At 42.8% G+C, this 24,874-nt stretch overlaps 1 protein-coding gene across 9 annotated transcripts in view; it reads right to left on the reverse strand.

Moving 5' to 3' along the window:
- Nucleotides 1-288: 288 nt before the first annotated feature.
- The window catches only part of DNAJC6 (DnaJ heat shock protein family (Hsp40) member C6), a 131,779-nt gene continuing 107,193 nt past the window's right edge, over nt 289-24,874 (reverse strand). For 7 of the 9 annotated variants that reach the window (XM_011000958.3, XM_031465314.2, XM_011000955.3 and 4 more), the window contains exons 10-19: nt 23,854-24,047; nt 23,673-23,753; nt 21,013-21,447; nt 18,077-18,211; nt 15,036-15,104; nt 13,829-13,948; nt 8,279-8,542; nt 5,979-6,121; nt 3,764-3,940; nt 289-2,612 (exon numbers count right to left, since the gene is read on the reverse strand). In XM_011000958.3, coding sequence (XP_010999260.1) covers nt 2,511-2,612; nt 3,764-3,940; nt 5,979-6,121; nt 8,279-8,542; nt 13,829-13,948; nt 15,036-15,104; nt 18,077-18,211; nt 21,013-21,447; nt 23,673-23,753; nt 23,854-24,047 — 1,720 coding nt within the window. In that variant the 3' untranslated portion in view covers nt 289-2,510. The remainder of the gene's footprint in view (nt 2,613-3,763; nt 3,941-5,978; nt 6,122-8,278; nt 8,543-13,828; nt 13,949-15,035; nt 15,105-18,076; nt 18,212-21,012; nt 21,448-23,672; nt 23,754-23,853; nt 24,048-24,874) is intronic. The other 2 variants (XR_004140836.2, XM_031465313.2) reach the window with 2 other exon arrangements.

Here is a 24,874-nt window from a genome sequence, read left to right on the forward strand (position 1 = left end):
AACCATCTACTATCCTAGCTAGAAGACCGGGATTTCTATGCTGATTGTTTCTGAAACATAGCATTCATGCAGCATTATCCAGTGTGTCTACACATGAGGGAAGAGTGGCAGTGGGGGTGGTTAAAGTATAAACCAAGGAATCCTGCCAGATTATATTTTGGTGCAAATGTAGTACATGCTTCTCGTATTCTTGCCCCATAACTTCTTAAAAGTGAATCTGACAGAGGGTGTAAGTCAAGCTTGTTGTTACATTCCTATGAAGGCAAAAATAACTTACGTTTCTACAAATATTTTTGAGCCTTTTAATATACATTACAAATATTTTAGACCAATCACATTTTGTTGAGTGTAACATATTTACAAAACAAAAAGTATATTACAATAAATATGAATGAAACAGTGAATCTGATCAACAGCGAGCTCTGTCACAACCAGATGTTTAGAAGGGATGCAAAAACCTGCTGGTCAGCGTATGTTAAGAGTTTTGATAAATACGGGTCCAGAATTATAATGTATCTGGAAAAGAGATAAGGGACATCCCAAATGTAAGTTAGGTAAGATTCTTTCTCATTGCTAATTACGTAATGTTTAATGATCTTTTAAATTCTGAGCATTGATGAATTATGCAAACATGGTACAAAGCTAATACAGTTCTATCATCTCAAAATGTACGTGACATTCACATAATATCCTTTTAATTATTATCATTATATACTGTAGTTCACGCAGTATCTACAAATGTGAATGAGAAAAAAAATCACAGCAACATGTCTCACATTCCAATTTTAAATAAGACAAGCACATACGGCATCAAACATTATTTTATAATATGTTAATAAATAACATCTAGTTTGTTATGGTTACTCTGAACAGTTTACAGCTGTATATTTAAAAAGAACATTTTCTGCGAGTTTCACATTGTCAGCAAAAGGTAAAATAAATAATGAAGCTTTGTAACAAAAAGAAAAAGAGAACAAGAAAGAAAAGGAGGGAAAAAGAGAAAGAAAGAGAACGAATATAGAACATAAAGTATTTTTGACATGCTGCTTTTCCGGTACAGTTTGTCACGAGAAAATAAAAATAGAAACCAAAAACATGATTGTCTTTTAAAAACAACTTTTGAAAGCTTTTCAGGATATTGAGCATGAACCTTTTAAGATTAGCATGAAAATCGTTTTGCCATCTGCTTTGCATATATCTACTCTGCGCACTGTGGACGTGCACACCAGGAGAGCTTTACTAAAGTCGCAGGACAGCAACTGCTTACCCCTCCAAATGAGAAACAGCCAAAAATGAACCGAAATCCAACCAGTCTGAAGTCTGCGAAGGTTTCATTCTTGCGTTGCTTTCACAGATATGCCTGTGTGGACCCCCAACAACTTTTAAAACAATAAACTCCACTGCAGTAATCCAAGGGGTCCAATTTCATCAGGTGGGAAGACGAACCTCAAAAAAGCAAATCCTGCCAAGCCATCTGACTCTGTCTGAAGTGAGCGTGGCGCTGTGGCTGCAGCTGCACCTGTCTGGTTACCAGCAGTCAGTGCGGTCTTCTCTTCCCACAGCCCTTTGCAAACCCGGAGGACTGGGAGTCCATACTAAACATCCTTCCTGATCAACTGTGAATGTGCCAAACTGCCTTCCAACCTGCTCCCAGCTAAGAGCATTTTCTCTGCTAAGCAAAAAGAAGAGCATTAAGCCTTATGGCAAAATTAGAAGTTTCTTTTAAATCAGGTTTAGGGTTGTTATGGTATTAAGACTTTTTCTTCAGGCAACCACAGTTTTTTTAAAAGGAAAAGAAGGTAGCAGCCCAACTTTCTGACCAGGAATACAGATTTCTACATCCTCAGAGTCCCTGTTTTCTTTAGTCAGCATTTTCACTAAATTTTAGCTCATCCAGGAAGCGTTGGTAGTAATCACTGGATTGTAGTCTAATTACTTTCCACAATCCAGGTTCTTTTACATTGGTTAGTCCTCTTGACCAAAAGAAGTGAACAGTATTATGCTACAGACCATAGTAAATTTCCACTAAAAAAAAAAAATACTTGGTGGTTGTGTTCCTGGAGTCTATGTAAAGCCATTGCTCAAATTACATCTTTCCAAGAAAATCTAAAAACCATTCGCTAAAATCCATTGTGTAATCCTACCATAACTTTTGCTCGTTAATCCTATCCGCAGACAATGAGATGGGTGTTATGCCTTTGGTGGCCTCTGTTTTCCATTTCCCAACAAAATGCTAAGTAGGCTCCCCAAAGGGCAGGCTGGAATGTTGTAAAACTCTGCAAGGTCATCTGACTAAAAGTTCCTCTCCTGCTTTGGACCTTTTACGGTGGGGACTTGAGAAAATAAACATCCACATTCCTTATCAATGAGGAATTAATTCACGAGTTACTTAACAGTTTAGTACTGGATACACGTTACTGGAGTTTTGGGTTCACCTGTGAAAACCTCAGAACTGTGACACACACTAAGCATTAACACAGGTCTGTAGCAGAAATGGAAATGCTCGTAAGTTAATACAAGGGCTTTTGGCCTTGATTTTCAAATTCAGACCAGGCGTCATTGAGCTCCATGAAAATCATCTTTGCGTATTGTTCATAGGGCTGCCCGGTAGCCTATGGAGGAAAAATAAAACACGCGTTAAATACCACAGACCAAAGTTTTTTTATATTAAATTTTTCACTGCCACTGTGTGGGCTCTAAATAATTGAAATGTTTTTCTATTAGGCTACTTCTCTTTTTTACAGCCCAATCCACCTGGCCCTAATGACTATGACCCCCACAGAAAGCTCACCATTCACATATGGCAGCAGGAAACAGTCACAGAGCAGATACCAAAGGCTTGTTGGGCAGCGCAAGATGCACCTGCATTCTCTAGAATTACCCCCCAGACGACAAAGGTTCATGACTGCCCATCTCCAATGGATTGGCTGTCTTTCAAAACACCCATTTTTCCCATTTCTAAAAGAAGTTAAGTTCCTGGAGACCCAGAACGCAGGTATACAGTTTGTAGAGTTCTCTGGGTTGTTTCTTTTCCTCTTTGATTCATTGAAACACATTGTTTTGTTCATTCTATGCAGATCAGTCACAAAAAGTGTGGCGAGATGAAAATCAAACACGTTAGATTCAAGCATGTGTTCCCAAGCAGGACGCCAGTCAGAGCCTCCCATCACAGGACTGGGATGTTCCACACAACAGCAAGTGGCCCAGTTCTGCCAGGGAGGGTTCTGTGTATTATGGTATTCTGTGCATTAGTCGAAGTTTCTGACGATATACAGCATGTTTATGTGTAGGTACGTCAACGAAAACATAAACTAGCATACTCAATATAGTGACGAATTTAGTTCCATTTTGAATATTTGGCTGATCCTCACCAATTCTGCCAACTGCATTCTAAAGCTTTGTCACTATAATCCCGGCTAAAGATTCTACTGTATCTCTGTAGGAGAGTATTTTCCTCTGTCCAGCTCTTAGCCCATCCTTATTATTGTAAGTCAGGACACAATTTACATCTGATCCCTAAAAATTAGTCAGCGGTGAATCTGACACCTGTCTAAGGAAAGCCCCCAGTCCATTATTTGTAATACATGGTTTGGTTTATTTCCTTCTGCTTCATAAAGTGTAACTATTTGTTTAGCCCATAGACTATTTTATCACATAAAAGGCCTAATAACCAGCAAGCTGAAAGCCTGACATTTTGACACATGCTGATGAACCCAGGACAGGAGGACCAGACAAGCGATGCGTGCAGGCAGGTTCTACTCACTTTATCCGGGTGCACCACCAGCACGGCCCTCCTGTACACCTTCTTCACCTGCTCCGGCGTGACCAGGTCTGCCATGCCCACTGGTTTCCACTTAGTCTCCCCAGCCCACAGCACGGTGTGCATCGTGGACAGAAGTGCTCGGATATTTCTCTCTTTGCCTTCAATCCATTCCAGAATCTGCAAACACAAGGGGAATGAAGAAATTCAGATGCTTTGAAGTCCAGACGGTCTCCACTGAGACCCTGGAAACCTCTCCTGCTCCAGCAATAATCGAGAACTTTAATGCTCCAAACCTTCCCTCCACCTGGAATGCTCTTCCTCCGCCGCTGCCTGCCTTGTCTTTGTGGTTAACACTTCATCATCTTTCAAAAGCTTGCTCAGAAATTTCATTTGCCTTTGAGAGTTTGAATTCCTTCCTCCTGGCCCGCTGAGTTAATTACTCCTAAAGTATAAACTCCATGAGGGCACAGACCACATCTATTCCGGTCCCAGCTATCTGCTCTGTCCAGTATGGAGTCTGACACATAGACACTCAAAAAATACTCCTTGAAAAAAAGAATAGATTTCTCTGGGCTACCTTTTAAACATGTTTCTCTCATGATATGTGCCATATTTTATGGTAATTGTGTGTTTGTCTTTCCCTGCCACCAGGCAGACCTGTTTGAGGAAAGATACTGCTTCCCCCATATCACTATGACTCAGCTTCCCCCATATCACTATGACTCAGAAAGTGAACAACATGCCTGGCACGGAGTAAAGCTCAAAAAGGTGTGTTAAATCAACAAATACACTTAGTCGTTCATTCAAACTGCAAGCATTCATAGTTTGAAACTTCATGGTTGGAACAAACGAGGTGATTAAACCGAAAGGTTTGGAACAATATGCATCGGCATTTAGTGCATAACAGGGACTCAGTCAAGGTCAATGATGGCCACTCTCCCATATGGTTAAGTACCTTGGACCAACCAAGCAACCAAGCATGGTTTAAAAGACATAAATGACTTTCTTTCATAGAAAACTGTCAGAGTTTATCTAATGAACAAAGGTTCTTGAGAGGGAGCACAGTATTTTTGGAAAGAATAGGAAACCTTTGTGCTGATGTACGGTGTGAAAAGGAAATGCAGACAAAGGATCCTGCATCGTGCACCAAACAGTATCAACGGGTCTGTGCACCTTCGACAGATGTCCGCATCTGGGAACACGCAGGGAAATCTTGGAAGACAGTGGTGTATTTTTTTCAAAATGTGTAAGCCTGACTGGCTGTGCTAGTCCTGGTTTTGGAGTAACAGACTAGATCCTCGCCTTCCTCATCTGTCACAGGGTCGCTTATTTTGTCTTCCGCCCCGTGGGAACTCAGCCTCTCTGTCTGCGACGCATTCCAGTTCCCCTGATCCGCACAGTGTCTTTCACCACCTCACACCACTCATCACCATAACCACCCCCTTGTTCCAAAACGAACCACCCTCCTCATACCATCCGCATGTACGAAGTAACGTCTCCATTTTCTCAGCTATGAAACAAGGGGGTTAGAGTCACTAGTTTGCAAACTTGAAAAAGAAAATGGGGAAACATGCTTTTTCCCCAATCAAATCTTACCTACATTTCCAGAATCAAAGGCAGATCGAAGTGGAAATGTTCTGCTTAAAATGGAAGGAAGCAGTGGGGAAGCCAGGAACCCCCTCCCTCAGCCTCCCTCTCAGCCACCTTCCCAGACCTCCAGGTCTAGTGGTGCAGGAGCGAGTCATCCCCACGCACATCTATATTTCTCTCTCTATCAGCAAAGAAGAGATCCTGGGGGCTCCGGTCAATCTGCTCTAATATAAAGCTCTCAAGGCAGAAGGAGAACATAAATAATGAAGTCTTCTCACCACCAAATCCTGACGACTCACCTGTAGCTCAGAATGCCATCGGAAGAACAAAATCACCTCTTAAAGCATGCCATTGCTTATTTGAACACACAAAGAAAATCTATACTACTATGCCATGGAATAAAGTGCAATTTATGACAGAAATGAAACAGCATATGTAACACTCCCCAAAACTACTTTGCTATTAAAGGACACAGGTGTCCTCCAATCTCAGCTGCAGGGACCAAATGAAAGCCCATGGGTGGAGAAACCCAGCGTGGCGCCCTCTGTTGGTTAGTCCCACACCGACAGCTCCACACGCCACCTTGTCAGACAGGATAATCACACCGGGTCAGGGGCTCACTCACCTTTAATTTCTCGGGATCCATTTCCTTAGCCATTTCCTCCTTTCTCATCTCAGCTATTGTTCGAGGCCCCTTTTTGTCTTTGTGAGCGTTAAAACCTTGACCAGAGAGCAGGTCTTCAAAGTCAGCTGCTTTTTGTTTCCCTTCTACAACATATTTGAAAAAACATGACAGTTTTTATTCTTCAACATAATATCATTATGTCACAGCACTTAGTGTCTTCAAGGTGCTTTCACGTGCATTAAGCCCCTTAGTCCAAGGGGTGAGTGGGGTATGGGAACGTGGGTCATGTTCATCTTACAGAGGAGGAAAGTGAAGTCTGGAGAACTTACAAGATCTGTTCAGAGTCATATACTGTGTCCATGGCAAAGCTAGGACTCGAGGCTGGATTGCTAGACTAAATCTAATTGTACAATTTCATTCCACTGGTCCATCTTTTTACAGGGGAAGATACTCTTGATTCTACCCTCTGCTCCCTCCCAGCCCCTGTCCCCCAGGCCCCAGTCATACAACTAGTTAGTATCAGTCACAGGACTGAGTCCTGGGTGTTGGTACTTGAAATCCATGCATGCCACTGCCTTCCTGCCCACACTCAGCTGACACTTTCAGTCCATCATAGTCCTCTTTTTCTCCAAAGCTGGTTTTGGCCTCATGATGTTTCTCAGTCCGTTCAGAAAAGCAGCCTAGCATGGTAGTAAAGGGCAAAGGCTCTGGAGACAGACTCCTTGGGTTTGAATTCCAGCTCTGTCCCTTCTGAGCAATGTGACCTTGGGGCATAAGCGCCTTACCAGCTCCATACCTCAGTTTCCTCATCTGTAAACTGGGCGTGGTGTTAACAATACTACTTACCTCATAAGGTTTCTGTGAGAATTGGTAAATTAATATTTTAAAGTGCTTAGAAGAATGCCTGGCTATTTAAATGTTTAAGTTAAAAAAAAAAAAACAGAACCAAAACACAGGAGTCCATGCAGTCCATGCCCATCAGTCAAAGTTGGCGTCTGCATTGAAACCCACTTGCATCTCTAATACTGCAAGGCAGTCTGAACACACATGCTCTCACACGCACACCTAAAACGTGAGTGCTCTGACACTAGGGGTTTTGTCTGTCTTGTTCACTGCCGTATCTCCAATGTTTTCTACACTGAAGATGTTCATCCACCATCTACTCAAAATAAAAGTGGAGGGGAAGCCACGCAACCCTATGGAATTGCCCAGGAATTTCCACTGCCAATCAAAGAACAAACATGATGTTACGTATTCCCAGCAAGAGACTCCCTGTCATGTTAGAATTGTGAGAAGTCACCTGTCCAGGAGACTGGTGAAAAACAGGGGTTCCACAGCCACCCTGCCTAGGTTCAAATCTTGGCTCTGTCACTCCCAAGCTGTATGGACTTAGGAAATGACTTTATCCAGCTTTATCACAGATTCCTCATCTACAATGTGGGGCTGGTTTTGAAGATTATACGAAAAAATACATGAAAGTGCTTAGACTAGCTCCTGACGTATAATAAACACTTAATAAATGTTAGCTACAGCTCCTAGAAAAAGTGGAAGAATTTCCTTTTCCATATTCCATAGAGGGAAAGGCTTGTTTCCTTATCATGTGTGTGTACATTTCATTCTTGGGTATGATCAAACCAACTGAAATGTAAAAAGAGCATAACAGGCCTTTTCACAAACTCAAATTTAATCATCCCTGCAAATGCCAAACATATTCATTTTTCTACATTATCAAAAATCTCACTCAAAAAAGAGAGAGGAGAAGAAAAAACCCGTCACAGGAAACCCAAAGATCTCAGGAACATCCTTCAAACAGAGCATAATCAAGACCAAACATCCAAGATATGTCCACTCCTCTAATTGGGATCCAAGGGCAAATGTGAACCTAATGCTTGAAAGGTTCCCAGCCTTTCTCTTCTATCTCCTCTTCCAAAGAAATGACAGCTTCAAGATCCACCCATCCCTCCACTTACGTCCATTCAATACTCAGTGTCCACTACATGCCAAGCACTCTGCTAGGTGCTAATGACAGTGAGGCAAAAAAAAAAAAGCCACGTTCCTGCCCGCCATCTGGTCTCAGTGTGGACAGCGGCAGACAAGTGAGCCCACGGTCACAACACGACAGAAGCGCGAGGAGCCGGGCAGACCCAGGAGCGCCAGCCACAACGCGGGCGTAGAGATCCTGCTGTGTCTCTGCAATTAAAATACTGCCTCAGAAACCACTGGAAGTGTTTTCTGTCTCCTTCTTCACACATCCATCCATCCGAGTTTCCTATAGCCAGGCTCCAGACCACCATCCTTACCCAAATTAGTTGCTCCTTTGCCACGTTCGTTCTGGCCCCCAGGCATGGATGAGAAGCTCACGTTGTAGTTGGGCCGGTTCTGGGGAGAGGAGTGGGGCATGCCGGGCTGGGGCTTAGACTGCGTCTGCTGCCAGCTGTAGCCACCTCCCTGCTGCCACCCTCCACCCATAGGCTGGGGAGATGCTTTCTGAGGCGAGCTGAGAGGTGGAAATCCTCCACCCAATCCAGTTGGTGTGGAGGGTTTGCTGGCAAATGAAGAACCACCTATAAGGGAAAAGAAAGGCGAGGAGAAAGAAGGCAATGCTATTTTGAGTGGCCTCTCACTCCTGTGTCCCAAGTTACTGTTTGCAATGACTTTAGTGGAAATTCCCTTGACTAGTGGCACAATTAGCCTTTATAATAGTTAAAGAAATTGCAGGCATGTGTTTCCTTTAATCCTCACAAGGACATTTTCGGGTATGTATTAATAGCCCCATTTTTTTTCTTTAGACGAATAGACTACAGCTCAGAGCAGTTAAGTGATTTTTCTCAAAGTCACACAGCTAGAAAGTGGCAGGACTGGGACCTGAATCCAAGTCTTTGTCTCCAAGCTAGAAGGGCCTTGGCTCTTCCCATTGTGCCATCCTTCCCCTCCTTCCCACCTTCTCAGCAGATTCTGTTTCTTCACTGGAGTAAAAACTATCAAATGACAAGAACAGGGAATAAAACAAAATACGTTCATTTCTGAAGGTACTACTTAAACTGCAATGATCAGGACTGTTGATTGTCTGTTATAAATACAAGCATGTTTAGTGCCCAGGAGTAAACAAAGATGTTTGGAAATTTCATAAATAGGTTTCAATTTCACACCACTTGCATTTCATTGCAGTAGAGTAAACACAGCCAACACTCTGACAACTTTGAACAGGGCAACAAATTTCATTCAAGCCTTAAAAATTGATGTTACTTTGTGCAGGAATTTAAGTAGAATTCTCGTTCCGTAACTCCTGTTTTGAAGTACTCACTGCATACATGCTGGCTGTTTCCCAAATATGAAGACCAGTTGTGGCTCATGTTTAAAGAGGTAAAATGAGAAACTGAAATGTGGTGATCTCCAGGGAACCTTTCAGGCACCAGCCCCAAAGCAACAGTGATAATAAAATAACTAACGTTTGCATAGCTCTTTAGAATTTACAAAATATGTTTATGAACATTACTGCCTTCAGTCTACACAACACCCTTAGGAAGTAGGTAGTCTTACTCACCCCACTTTCAAGATGAGGAATTCAGGGCTCAGAGAAGTATACTGCCATGCCCATGATCACACAGCTAGTTAACGGAGCTAGGACTTGACTGCAGGTCTCCTATCTCCAAATGTCATGCTCACTTGCTGCGTCCACAATCCCTAATTCCTCCCCAAGTCTCTGAGTCTTTCATCAAAATTCATCCCTCACCTGCTGTCTCTTCTTTCTATAGAGATTGTTCTTCTGTTGTGATCTGAGATCCTCTTTTCTTCCCCACTGGGGATGTGGTGTTATGACCACCGGACTTGAAGTCAATCTGAGTTTGAATCTCTGCTCTATCACTCATTCATGCATTCATTCTTTTTTTTTTTAACTTTTTTAATTGAGTTATAGTCACTTTACAACGTTGTGGCAATCATGCGTTCATTCTTGCATGCATGCATGCATTCATATATTCATTCCTCAGTATTTGTTGAGCATGACTAAGTACCAGATCCTGTGCTGGTCACTGGGAATATAGCCAAAAACAGTCTACAGAGAATCCTCACTCTTCTGAAGTTTGGTTAAAACCCTTCACCTCTTTGATCTCAGTTTTCTCACCTGTGAAATCTGAATTATGTCTACCTTACAGGTATACCATAAAGGCACAGTGGCTATATGAAAGTTCTTCAGAATCCCTAAGTTAAGCAAATAGGAGGTATTTTTTTTAAATAATGAAAGTTCATATGCTCAGCACACACCACTACACCATAAGAGCTCAATAAATACTTGGTAATAGAAAAAGGTAATAATAACAAGGTTGTATCCTGAAGTTTGGCGTTGCCCCTATCGGTCTCTAACTCAGATGAAGCCCCTCTTCACAAGCCCCTGGGCCCTCCTGCCAACAGCACATCAGCACATGCCTTAGGCTGGGTATGCATTCTGCACTGGGATCTCATTTTACGTTTTAAGGCTGCTCAACATCTTCTTTCTGAATATGTATGTTTATTATTTTAAAATTCAATAAATATGGAAAGGCCTGAAAAACGTAAAAAAACACTTCCATAACCCTATCACTATGTCATTTATGAAACCTCACTGAGCAGCTTTTACACGCCAGGCTGCAGGTACAGGGGGGACATGGTAGACGCTGACTCTGATCTCAAGCTCACCAACATTGCAGGACTTTCTGATGTCTACCCTTCCAGAATATTTTCTACCCATGTTTAGCAATTCTAATTTTTAATGCCCCTGAAGCAGAGAACTGACAGAAATACAAAGCAGCAGCTAAACCCAGAGGCCACTGCTGTCCTCATTAAACACGAAAGCAGTGGCTACCAAGCTTGGCTGTGCATCAGAACCACCCGGGCAGCTTTAAAAACCCTCTATCCCCAAGCCACAGCCAAACCAATTAAATAAAAATATCTGTGGGAAGAACTAAGGTGTTTTTATCAGAACTGCTCAGTGTGAAAATACCTTCAGGAGAAGGACACCATCTTTTGTTTTTTCTTAACTGCAGCTATATAATTGGGAAGTTACATTTTTACTCTAAAGCAACTGCCTAGGAGTCAAACATCCTAGCTTGTAGCTCTTGCTCGTGTACCTGTTCACTGTGTGGCTTCAGGAAAGTCACTTGACTTCCCTAAGTTATGTGACTTGGAAAATGAGGAAGTTTAGGAAACCGTTTTCCCCGGCAGTTTTGAGAAGCACTGCATTCCAAAAACAGCAGAGAACTCTCGAGTCCCTCTTAGCAGGCCTGTTGCTGCAGCGACGTGGGTGCAGCTACTCTGAGACTATTTTTGTTGTCTGCTGATGTTGACACTGAAGGGAATGGAAAATGCATATATGGGATAGGGGGAGGCAAGCAAGCACCATGTGGTATTGGATGATATTTTATATATATATATATATATGAATGGCCATGCATCACTTATCTCTATCTCCTCAAAGGCAGAGCAATGACAGCCACCCTAGCATCAAGGAACACACTTGGAGCACAGATTTTGGTTTCGAAATAACCATTACCCACAAAAGGGAATGAAGATTCTTGGAAAGGCCTGATACCAGGACTGGGGTGTAAAAAGTTCAAGACAAGCCTAGAACATCTTGTTGTGCCATAAAGAAAGAAAGTTCTCAAAAATGATGGGATCAACTGAAAAGGACATAGAAGCCAGAACAAAGAACTTTCACAAACCAAATGTGGGACGATGTGAACATGACAGTAAGTATCAGTACTATTTGATGACTAACTGAGTCAAAAAAGAATCCACTAGTCAGCTAGGAAGCGAGAGAGGGAGGGCGTCAGCAAGGAAAGGAGAAGAGATTCTTCCTTAGAGGGAAATGCTAGTTAATATATATAGAAAGAAGGACGGAATCAAAAAATCACAATTTTGCAGATACCATACTAATAACTGCTTCAGGCAAGAATCACTAATGAATGCTCAAACCACTGGGTAAAAGTCAGATGGAGAACAGGATATCCTCAAATAGAACAGTCTCAAATTATCTCCCCCGGTTACTCATTAATTACGAAAGGGAAAAACGGTAACTTTATAGTGAAGGAACCTGGCAGACATCACCTTAACCAAGTGATCAAAGTTAACCAGGCAAGACTTCCTCCACTGGCCTGGACCCTTCAAGTATCAATGTCATGAAAGGCTGAGGAATGATCCCAGATTAAAGGTGTCTAAAGGACATGACAACTAAATGCAAGACATGATGTTGGATTTTTAAAAAGAGCTTCCTATAAAGGTCACCTCTCCAGCGAGGCCTTCCCTAACCACTTGATCTCTGATATAACACCCCAGCCCATCCATCACCCACCATCACCCCCCATCACCTTCTGCCTTATTCTTTTCTCAGCAGTCTGCATGGGGGTTGCAGTGCAAGCTCCAGAACTAGTCTTCATGGTGCTGAAACCTTGCACTTTGGGCATATTACTTAAACTTCTGTGCCCCTGTTTCTTCATCTGCAAAATGAGGACTATGACGGTCCCTACTTCAAAAGATTATTGGGAAGAGTAAATGAAATGATGTATGTAAAGCACTTCATATAGTGTCTGGCACATAGTAAAACCTCCAGATAAATACTAGTTATTTTTATTATTTGACACTATATGTTTATTTGTTTTGTGTTTCCTTTCCCTTCTAGAATATAAGCTTTAGGAAGGCAGGAATTTTGTTTTGGTTTTGTTAGTTTGGCTTGTTGGTTTTTACTAAAATAGTGTTAGCACATAGAAGGCACTTAATAAATAGTTGTGGAATGAACAGTGAGTAAGATTTTATTTGAAGTAGAACTTTGCCTATTATATACAATGTTATTATTTTAAAATCTGAGGTTGATATTAAGATACAAAAATGGGAAAATAATTTTGAGGGTTCCTAAAAGGTCTAAAGAGTACAAAAGGGAAGGTCAGGATTCTGACACAATTACCAGCAAAAAATAAAATGGAAGCCATGTTCTCATTCCCTGCAGACAACTTGGCTCTTAAATGGCTCAGGAGGGCTTTCTGAGAAACCAAATCATCTACGTGGCTCATTTAAACCTTTGCGTCAGGACTACCTTCCCCTTATTGAACAACTCTGCACTGCCCAGAGGAGGAAGGAAAAGGAAGAAGAAAAGGCTTCAGAACTCGCCAGTCCAGTGAACTCCTCCTTGAAGAAAGGTTCCTTGGTGAAATAGTTTGAGAACCCTGCATCCTGTATCCCATTCGGGATGGGGGCATCACCGTGAGCACTGATTCTCAGAAGTTTTCTCCGTAATCCAAGTCCACTGAACCCAGTGTTTCCAAAACTACTTGTCCGTGAAACACTTATTCTATAACAATGATTAAACGTTTGAGGGAAAAGACTTTGGAAATACTATCCAGAGAGTCTATTTTCTGTATGGAGTTTTACAAAGTGACCAGAGGGCACTGCAGTCAATGGAGAGAGGAGGGGTGCAGTGTGAGGACCTCACTGGCAACGTCCCAGCAAGGCCGGCGCATGGCTGCCCCACGTGGCACAAATCTGCCTGAGCAGCCTCGCTTCTCAGCGCTTCCCTACATGCTCGTGACTTCTGCTGCAGCCAGACTCTGCTGTCAGATGTTCCCAGAAGTCCTAATTTCATTCATGCTACTACTCCACAATCAGGCGTTGGAGAAATGGATTAACAAGGGTGAGTTCCAACCCAATATTTGAAGTCTGTTGCCTTTTTTGAAGAGCCAATCTCGGGTCTTAGAGTACAGCTTAAGAATACGCATGATTTTAGATCCCTGGTAAAAGTACCAGCTTATTTTAACACCAAAGGTTTAGATTTGAGGCTTTGCAGCCATATGTGTTATTTATATCTTAACCTGCCACGTGTGTACCTAATGTCCCAAGGTCGGCAAAAGGATCCAGCGTCTGGGGTTTGCTTTGATGGGTGGGAGTGCCGTGTGACGAGCCTGTTGGGCTGGTGGCAGCTGACTTGCTCCCCATCCCAAAACTGCCTGAAAAAAATAAGATCATTGAAAATGAGTTAGTTGCCCAAGGCTGAACTCTGAAATTCAGAAACCCAGAGCTACTGCTCACCTTGTCTCTAAAGGCAAACTGGGACAGGGTTTGCAATCGCGTGAGAAGCTGCTAGACCTCGTTCCCCTGACTTAAGTGAATAGTGGCCTGGAGCAGGGACAGGGAACAGAGAAGGGATATGCTGTGTCCTGGCCACCCTGGAAACTGTTAGGTCTAGCGTTTACCTCACGTGTCACTTGACTTCGTCTGAAGTCAGGTCTGAATGCTGGTTCTGCCACTTCCTAGCTGAGTGACCCTTGGCATGCTGTTTAACTTCTCGGGGCTTCATTGGTTAAATAAGGAAACAGCAACTGCTTTAGAAAGTTGCTGTGATATATAGATATATAAAGATATATATATATAAAGATAGATGGATATATATAATATATATATATATATATATATATATATATATATATATATATATATATATATAGTGGGTGTGTGTGTAACTTGCACAGCATCAGGAACACAATCACACCAGACAGCTCTCAAGAGATACAATACTAGCCATGAGAAAGAGAGTTGATTTGTTACAGAAAAATCCAGCCCTGAAACAAGTTCTTCGGGAAGAAAGAAGTCTATTCAGATTATTCAGCATCTACTCTGTGTGAGAAATTTCAGATAAGTTATTTCACTTCAACTTATACAGCTGTGTGGGATAAGAATTATGAACCCTGTTTTACAGATAAGAAAACTGAGGTTCAAAAAAAGAAAAAGAAAACTGAGGTCCAGACTTGTACAGAAAAATCCAAGAGCTTCTAACGGGTTGAGTTAGCCAGATTTGTCAGACTCTAGCGTCAAGGCAGACATTCAGCAAATGAGACTTAGAAAAGGTAAGTAACGTGAAGTATGCCGCACTGTCGTGTCACTGAGGGCAACGTGAAAAGCCCAGCCCAAACGCGGGCTGTCAGGAACTTGCACAGCTGAGCTATGACACTCTGTAAGTACTCACTTCATCTTGGGTGAAGGATTATGTTTAAGCAACCGGTTAAATATGCACAAAATTAACCTGCTGACCTTTACCTGGTTTAGTGTGCCAGTCCCACCCTCCCGAAACATCCGGCTGAATGTTCACAGCAGGTGTACTGGAGGCTGCAAATGGGGAGAAGAAAAAGAGTCAGTACAAGATAGCTCGGTGCCCACTTTTCTGAGTTCACATGGGAAAACACTCTCCCTCTCATGAGGCCCACGTGGCCTGTCAAGGTCCCAAGTGATTCAGCTCTTGCTCTGAGCTCTCTCCACATTCTGCAATGTTGTTATTTTGTGCCAACATCTATGGTCACTTACATCAGCGTGGGTGGAAGCCATACACTGCTTGTCTCTGTTCCATCCTTGACTCACCTTTATTTTACCTCCATAGCTACACTGTGAATTATAACTGTGCATATGTCTGTCTCTTAGGCTGAGTTCCCGGAAGGTGAGAACTCTCTTATTCATCTTTGTCTGTCCCACCTCTACACTGAACACAAAGTCAGTAGGCAATTTTAAGAAAAGGTGAAATTAAACTTAAATTGCTGTAAGGTTGGCATTAACAAGTATATGAGGCACGAGCAACTTGGAACTGAAATTTTGTTTTCTCCTCTGCTATGACATGAATGGAGAGTGATGAGTCAATCAGAACATGTACTAGGGACTGACTACATACCATCCCCCTTTTATTATGGTTATTTGTTTAGACTTCTCTCCAAATTATGCCCGAAGTGATTATTCTCTTCAGAGTAGATGTTCAATAAATGTTTGTAGAACTCAAAGGCAATATTTCTTGATTTTCAGAAGAGACTGAGGGTGCCTTGTGAAAATCAGAGGTGGGCAATCTGACATCTGAGTCTCAGCTGTACATGAAGAGGATGCAAATGACCCACTAGCAGCAGAAAAATTCCCTTCTCAGCAAGGATAGTGGAAACTTCTTCCATTAAACTAGCATGGAACAGATTAAAGTAAGTGTGGCCACAAGGAGTGTTGACTGGCTGAAACCGGGTAATAAACATCTCCTATCCTGCTCACCAGAGAGCACCACGTCCGGTACCACCGTGCCTAAGCATGAAATCCATGCCTGTGGGACACAACGGGCAGTAGTCATAGGCAAACAGTAAATTCAAAGTATTAAAGTCAGGCAAATACTTCACCTTATTAACAGTACCATTCTGCAACAAAGACACTTAGGGGAAAAAAATGAGTGAATTTATTTTATAGTTACACATTCCATGGAAAGATAGATAAACCCTACTGTGGGGCCATAATTCTTCTAGACATGAGGAAAGCACTCATAAACGAACAAACAAGAACCCCTGCCTTTGTGAGTTCGTGTTCTAGTGGAGAGAGACAGACAAGAAAGAATAAACAACCCGTAGTAAGTTACTGAGTATACTGGAAGTTAACAAGTACAATGGAAAGGAAAATGCAACATAGGGGCAGGGGGGTGGGTTTCAGTGTGAAATGGAGCAGCCAGAGTAGACCCACTGAGAAGGGGACAGCTGAGCGAAGATCTAAGAGATGAAGGAATTAGCCAGGCCGATCTCTGGGGAAGAGGGTGCTTCTGTGCAAAGCAGAGAGGCCGGTGTGGCTGGGAAGGAGAGAATAGGAAATGAGGTCACAGCACCGGGCACTCAGAGCACACAGGGCCTATGTAGGCCATTCCAAACACATTGGCTTCCATGCTGAGTGAAACAGGGAGCCATTTTGAGCAGAGCAATGACGTAACCTACATTTGAAATAAGTGAACAACAACAACAACAAGGCTTTAACCTATCTCCCTGTATCTTTCCTCTCAGAGGAGCCAACTTCCAATCAGGAGATTCTCAGAAGGGGGCACTCACTACTCAAGGGTCGGAGGTGAATTTCTTCTATGTTGTCCTGCAGACCCACTTCAAGTAGTTTGAGACTTAAGACCAATAGTAAATCAGCCACAAAGGTTGTTTCTGAGCTGCTTTCTCATTGTCGGCCGTTACAGTTTGACCAGAGTTGCACAACGCATCTAACTTGTGCACTTGTGTGGCTTCCATGAAGTCAAGCTGATGGCTGGACTGTGTTCTCCAGGGTGGCTCAGGGTGTCTTCAACAATACATGGCCCTCGAGGTTGAGGCCAGTGGTGTCCAATAGCCTTCAACATCAGGCATGAGCATCAATCCTCCAGCTCAGAGCCCTCTGTCCTTCACTGAAGAGCTTTGGTTTTAATCAGTGTTACCTAAGCGATACCCTCTGGCTCTCACAAACGGATGCGATTACAATTCTTTCCACAAAACCTGTCTCTAACGTAGAAATATAATGTGGGCCATGTGTGATCAAAAATTTTTTCTAGTAGTCACATTAAAAGGGTAAAAAGATACTGGTAAAATTAATTTTAATAAAATGTTTTATTTAACCTCATATATTCAAAATAGTTTATTAAGTGACCAATATCTAAAATATTAATGAGATAGTTCACATTCTTTTTTTGTACTAAGTTGTTGAAATCTGGTATGTGCTTTACATGTAGAGTACATTTCAAATCAGATCAGCCACATTCCAAGTGCTCAGCAGCCACACGTGGCCAGTGGCTTCAGATCAGACAGAACTAGGCTAACATATCAGGGTGCTGTATTCTGAACTGTTCTGTGGAATCCTAATTGTGTGGAATGCTCATCACATCACATTTTATTAACTTAGGACTCATATTCTTTCACATTTCATAGACTTCAACTAGTACACATCTTCCAATCAACTAAAAGTGGCAATGTTTTCCTTCTTTCTTAACAGGACGTAAAATAAAGATAAGTCTTACAATCAATGGTGCCCTAAATTCTGTGCATGTAGCTGTAATGCAAAAAAAAAAAAATCCTACAGTCAAATTAAATTTTAGGAAAGCTGAGTAAAACTAAGTTAGGCAGGCTTCCTCCCTGTAAGACAGCTCAGAGCTTTTAATATGTGAATGTAGATTATTAATTTCCAAAGGAGAAATGTATTATATAGCTTTTCCAAGAAAATAAAAATAAAAAACACCTACAGAATGCTTTTATATCTGAGCACCTACTGACATCTTGTGGAAAACACTGTTCCACTGAACACAATATAAAATGCTTCCTTACCGTGCACTGTGGGTGAAGGACTTCTCGTAGGCTGAAGGAAGGGGTCACTGGAAGCACTAGCTGTGTTCAGAAAAGAACCCAGCAAATCTTGACCTGCTGGTTTAGCAGGTGCTCCGAAAGGGTCAAAGGTGGCACCTAGAAAACAACAGGAAAAAGGTGTTTGCACAATGAGTTCATTCATTCAGTAAATATTAAAGAGCTGTCACTCTTGCAAGGTCCCAGGCCAAATACTGGAAAAATCAGGATGCTGCCTGCCTTCCTGAGGTGCTCCGCAGGCCCAGCCTATCCTTAAACTGCCACCAGGGTTAACAACAGATGAGCCCAAGGATTTCCAACCACACAGGAATAATCCCACCTTTGTGGACAAAGGAGAATTCTGGACTTACCTGATGGACTTGTGGCATCTTAACAGCATGAAGTAAGTCAGACTAAGAGGAATCAGTGAGCGGCAAAACCATGCCTGGACCATAGGAGATGCTCAGTAAATAAACTGTCCTCATATTAAGTGAATTAGTGGACAAATACCAGGCCGGGGAGCTTTGCTATTAAGGTGAACAGTAGAAAACCTCGCCACCAGGTTTTGTTCAGTTTTGTGTTTTTTGTGGTCTCTGGCTCATTGAAAGTTGAAAAGAAAAGAAAATGAGTGTGGCAAAAACTGAACTGTCATCACACCTTGTGTCCTATGACACTAAACTGTTTCCAAAACACTGCCTGTAAACAACTTGCTAGAAACTAGACACAGATGTGGTGAAGCGAGAAAAAGTTTGTGAATGAACTAAGACAAGAACAAAGCAGGCAGCTGAGGTTTCCAGCAGCAATGCAATAACGTTAATAATATATCATTTCTGTAGGGTTTACATTGTCTTTCATAATACCTCAGCTGACCCTTAAAATCTCCCTGTCAGACAGAAGCTGTATTATTTTCCTTCTACAGACAATGAAACTGAGGTTCAGAAGGCCAGGTTTCTTGCCCAGTATTAAGTAAATAACAAGGCTGGAGTCATGCTCCAATTTTCCTACTTCAAATTCCAGGAATTTCCCAGCAGCATTTCACATTCCTCACAGGCGTGAAATAAGTGTGATGAAAACCAGGCAGGGTGGCATATATATAAAGGGGTTTAATTCCTCATTATTGGGCAACAGACAAAATTCCCTTTAGCTCCCTGTAGTGAGATGTCACTTCCTAATTTGTAAGTATGAAGCTAATCAGCAGAGGATGCTAACGTCTTCTCAATATTACTTGGTATACTTTTAATAGCACCTTCTGTTAAATTAACAGCATTCTCCAATAACTAAAAGTGAACTTCCCAACACAAGACCTCAAAATTTAGTCTTTATAACAGTGCTGATAGAGAAGTGTTATCCCCATTTTACAACAAAGAGGGTTAAGGTTTTTTAATAAGGCGACACAAGTATGTGTCGGTCCTTGCACTCAAATCCAAGCCTGTTAATCTGGACTCAGTGTTCTTTCTACTTCCTCTTGGAGGACAGACTATTTGAGTTCCAGATATAAGTTTGCCCTAATCAGCTGTGTATCCTTTGACAAGTCAATTCATATATTTAAGCCTCAATTTCATAGTCTGTAACCCGAGGCACAGATTGAACTAATGTCTGAAAGCAACCCGCCCCCTGTGCCGGCTCTGACACAGGAGCACAACTCTGTGCATGGGCCTATGATGAATTAAATCACTGAAAGTCACACAAGGTGCATGGTCTTAAAACGTGACCATCAGTAAGTACTATGCTGTTCTGGATCATGGGGACTTCTTTCCTGACAGAGCTTTTGTTCACTTCGGTGAGTGAGAACGGCTGCGGCATGGAGGAAATAGCCTGGATTCGGGGCCCTGGCTTCACACTGCATCACTAACTCACGAAAGAGCCTGAGCCTCAGCACCGACACTCCACGATTCTGAGGCTCACTCATATGCAGAAAGCCTCCAGCTGAACTACCTTCAATCAAGACCAGCCCAAAGCCTTCCGAGAACTGAAGGATGAGCTTGGGAAGGGAAGTTCCTAAAGGTTACCACTCGGCTGGAGAGCTAAGGCAGCCCTCTTTATTCTTCCTAACGTGATGCCATCTTGGTTAATGATGACCAAGTGACAAGGGCAGCTGGTTCTTTAGATTCTCTAATGGACCTCTGCTTACCCCACTGTCCTGCAAATGTCAAAAAACTGTGGGCGACCCCCCACACTGGTTGTTGAGTCTGTGGCAATGAGCAGAGTGAAACTAACTGAGAGCTTTATGGGGCTCAGTCTCTTTATCCGGCACCAATTGTTCTGCTCCATCAGCTGGGCTGCTGGCAGGAGTCCCTTAAGTGTCTCTTGAAGTAACTAAGTACTTCTCTGCACAGCCCAAGTGTATTCAGAAGACTACAATTCCAGGAAGGCATTACAGGAAAACTGAGGGGAAGCTCTGGGGTCCTAGTTTTGGACCCCAGCCCCGTCAATTACTAGCCGTATAGAAGTATGCTACCCATTTGACCCTAATCCTCTATTTTCTCAACTATAAAATGGAGATAATAATAGCACCTATTTACTGTGTTTGTATAAGACTGAATTCATGGCTAGTGTTAAATTTCATGTTTGGCAAATAGTAAGCACCTCACAAAGAGTAGCTGTTATTATTAATAATAATTCACCAGTCTACACATCCAAGCAGAAATAACTAAAGCAGCTCAGGGATTGAAGCCCTTAAAAAAATAATAATAATAAAGGAAGGGCGACAAGCTCAAATATTCATTCTTAGACTATCCTACCAAAATGGACAATATTTCTATTTCCTCCTGTAGCACCCATTCAAATGAAGATACAGACCTTTCGGGGACTTTCAGGGAGATCAGAAAAGCCTAGGTTATTAGGGAAGTTCGATTCTACCTGCTTGGCCCCAAAGTTATCATTCAACCCTGAGAGGCACAGCACAGCATGGAAAAAATTACCTTCTCCTCCTCTTAGCGTTGGAGACGCGGAGGTGGAGGTGGCAGACCGGCGTGGCGTTGACTGGGTGGAGGTAGGTCCACTCGGATGAAATACGTCTTCCACCCCCGACTGTCCAGCCTGGGCAGGGCCGGCGGCACCTCCACCCCCAAACAGGTCGCTCAGAAGTTCAGAATTGGTGGGAGGAGCCGCTGGCGAAGAGAAGTTCTTACTCACTGCAGACCCCTCTAGACCCAGAAGGTCCACATCCTCGGGGGGCGGAGGGGCAGCCGGCTCCTGCTGCTTCTTGCTGGGCTTCCTGGCGCCGTGAGGCTTGTCACCACTGGCATTGCCGTGTGGACTGGAAAGGGTCAGAAGTTCATCGTCCGACTGCTCGCTTTCCTGATTCACTAGGGCAGCGTGGTCCTCCTCACAGAATGATTTCTCCGATTTCTGATCTAAGGAAGGCCAGCATGCCGGGAGACAGTTACTTGCTAGCCACAGAATGAATGCTTTTTGGTAGAGTGTATGCACACAACTTCAGACAGAGAGAAGGGGCAGCCTGAGAAGGCAGTGCTTTTAGACCCTTACCCACGAAAAACTTGATGTTTTTCACATTATGTTCGATTACTACCTGTGGAGCACCCGAGAGGCAGCAGATCATAGGAGAGAAGAGCAAGAACTCTAGGGTCAGCCTGGGTTTGAACCCTATTTCCACTATTTACTGGCTCTGTGACACTGAGAAAATTATTTTACTTCTCTGCACCTTGGTTTTCCCCTCAGAAAAATGGGTAATAAATAGAACCTAACTCACATGATGTGAAAATTATATGAGATGATATATGGGAAGTGCTCAGATGGATATAGTAAGTAGTGCTTCAGTGATTTTTATTATTTTTTAAATTATTATTGTCATCATCATCATCACAATCATATTCTTTTCCAAGTACTATGCTAAGTGCTTTGGAAAAAAACTATCTCCTGGTCCTTTACTGCCTCCTCTCACTGTCTTTTTCTTCTCCATGTGGCCTGCAGCCCCAAGCAAGGCCTTTCTCCCACAGTCTGGAGCAGAAGGGAATCCCAGACCTAGTAAGTGACTAGAGGGAATGGCTCTGCTCAGGCTGGTCCTTACACCAACCAGGGAAGAGATACTTTCAGCATAACATGGGCAGCAGGAAAGAGGCCTCTTCTGGGGGAGGAATGGAGAGGCTGGTGAGTGAATTCCAGGCCCTCCTTGAGACAGACCCCCAACTGAAATTTGTTATTTACTGTCAGGTTGAGCCACATTCCAAATCAAGCATGGATCCACATCCCTCATCCCCAATTTGGAAATGCAAAAAAGCTCTGAAAAAGGAAAAGTTTCCCTAAGCGTGGCGCAAACTCAGCTGGTGGAAAAATCTGACTGGAACTGACGTGAAAGTATTTACAGTCTCCACTGATTTCACTCAGGGTTATGGGTTATGTTTCACTGCAGACATATTAACGTGTTTGATTACTAAGAATATGCAGTTTATGTACCATATCACCTTCCTAAAATCAAAAAAATTCAACGTTCTTAAACCCACCTGGCTCTGTGGGGTTCAGATAAAATATTGTGCATTCATCTGAAACCTATTTCATAGCCTGGTAGGAGTGATTTCTAAATTACTTACTAGAATAGCAGTGGAGAGTAAAAGCGAAGTTTTATTTAAAGCCCTTATGTGGGGAAGAAAGATTAGGGGAAACCAAGAGGGGACTGGGACATCTATCTGCTTCTAGGTTTCACTGGGTTTTCCAAATTTTAAATGTTGACCTCATTTCTAGTAGAAAATTCTGAAAGTAAGCCTTTCAATTCAAAGGAATTCTACGAACAATTTTTTTCACCAAGTATGGAAAACTCTGTGTAGGCCACAGAAATACTGCCTTATGTTTACACAACAAAGGCAGGTCAATCAAGAGGATTTTAAGTAAACCATCCCCAAAGCCAGCTTCCTACCCCTTTCTTAGAGAAAGTCCTTACTAAGCAATTCTACATGAAGACTTGCAGTTAACCTCAGCAAACTCTAAAGCAAGGATGGCAAACAGGTATCACTCAGAATGCCAATGTCTGAAGTGTCACATTGGGAAAGATTCTAAACACATCTCCAGGTTCAGCAGAAAAGGACACTGCGATCAAGCCCAATTTCTGCCAAGGTTGTTAAAGCAAGTAGCAGAGATATGTGGACAAAGTGTCTGCCTTCACTGCACCACAGAAGCTCAGCTCTGCCCTGCTAGTGGTTAGAGCCCTGAAGGAGGGTGGGGGGGAATGCCAGATTTTATATTTTTTGAATATTTATTTAAGGGCAGGAGATAGAGTCCTTTGTTAAGTTCTTTGTTTGTCAGCAGCCTAAAGGGAGATCCTAGAAAACATCGTGCTTGTTCATAAACCCAGAACAGATGTGATCTGAAACACTGCATAGACAGAAAAGGTAGGGTTCAGCTTAAGATGGCCTTTTGCTTCAGTCTGAGAGCATCTGTGGAGTTGAAAGTAGGGAAGCTGCTGATTTGGAAAAGGAATGAGCAAGGAATGTGAAATACAGAGGACCCTGGATGGGTCCTCTAAGTGCTGCTTTACTCAGGCTGCTTTAAGGACTAATCCCCTTTATAGAAGAACCACGTGACTTAACCACCTAACCACGTAACTCAAAGAAATGCTTGGAAGTACCTTGCCAACAGAGAGTGGAAAAGAAGCCACCTTGCCCAAAATGCCTGGGGTTGTCTGGAGGGATGTCTATCGGAGCCTGTCCTGCAAGACCAAAGACATCAATGAAACGCAGGAAGGAAGTCAATGTGATAAATAAGCCAGAGGCTTCGTCCCAGACACAAAGCCACCAGGTGACTCATACCTCCTAAGACTAGAGTATCTTGATGCTCCTGGTGAGAAGAGAAGAGGATGCTGGGGTTGACGTCTTTTGTGCAGTAATGTTCCCACGGTGGGGTTAAGTCTATCACTTTGTCGTGGGGCTGTAGTTCTACATCCAGAGTCACCTGAAATAGCTGAGGGTACTTTTCTGGTACATCACATGCATCCAACTCAGGTCTAGATAGGGGTTTAAAAGAGTAAGATCAGTGAAAAACAGTGAAACCAGTATGATGATCAGCACAGAAACCACTGAAGGGTGATTCTTAGGTGAACTCTGAGTCTCCTTTCTAGGGAAAAATCAACCATTAACCAGAGAAGAAACTTTGCTTTCCTGAGCGTCAGTTTCCTTATCTACAGAAAAGAAGAGAATATTGCCTACTCATAGAATTTGAACACTGCAGCATGTGATCGCATTCTACAGAGCAGGGTGGATACACCCAGCCAGCATGCACCGACATGGTCAAATCAGTTGTTAAAATAGTGAAACAGGCCCACAGCCATCATCTTGAGCTCTTGAGTGTCTTCTCTTATCTTGACCCCAGCAACTCCCACCTATCACCCTAGCTTCAGCCACTCCTTTGAGTTTCCTAGACCACATTATAATATAGCAGCTAAGGGTTAGTATCTGGTGCATGGGGGTCCCCCAGGACCCTGCTTCAGCGCTATGGCCTGGCATCCATTCTGATGGGTCACTGTTCCTATCTTACTGCTAATGACACTGCCTTCCCTTTGTGAAAAACACAAAAGGATATATAGATGCAAAGGATCACAGTACTGAAACTTTGTTTCCTCTTTGTTCACTCTTATCCCCTCACATGGTATTTTAGACCTTTCTATTTGAAGGCTGATCCACTTGTGTTTAAGATAAATCATACCCAACTGAAAGTTATAAGATGCAACCAGCTTCTGTGTGTTCCTCAGCCACACTCAACAGTCCTGCAGCAGAGGATTCGAGGGAAAGCTGCAGCACAGCCTGGGACATGTGACTCCCAGCATCTTACAGC

This window comes from Camelus dromedarius, chromosome 14, assembly GCF_036321535.1.
Source record: "Camelus dromedarius isolate mCamDro1 chromosome 14, mCamDro1.pat, whole genome shotgun sequence".
Lineage (NCBI taxonomy): Eukaryota > Metazoa > Chordata > Mammalia > Artiodactyla > Camelidae > Camelus > Camelus dromedarius.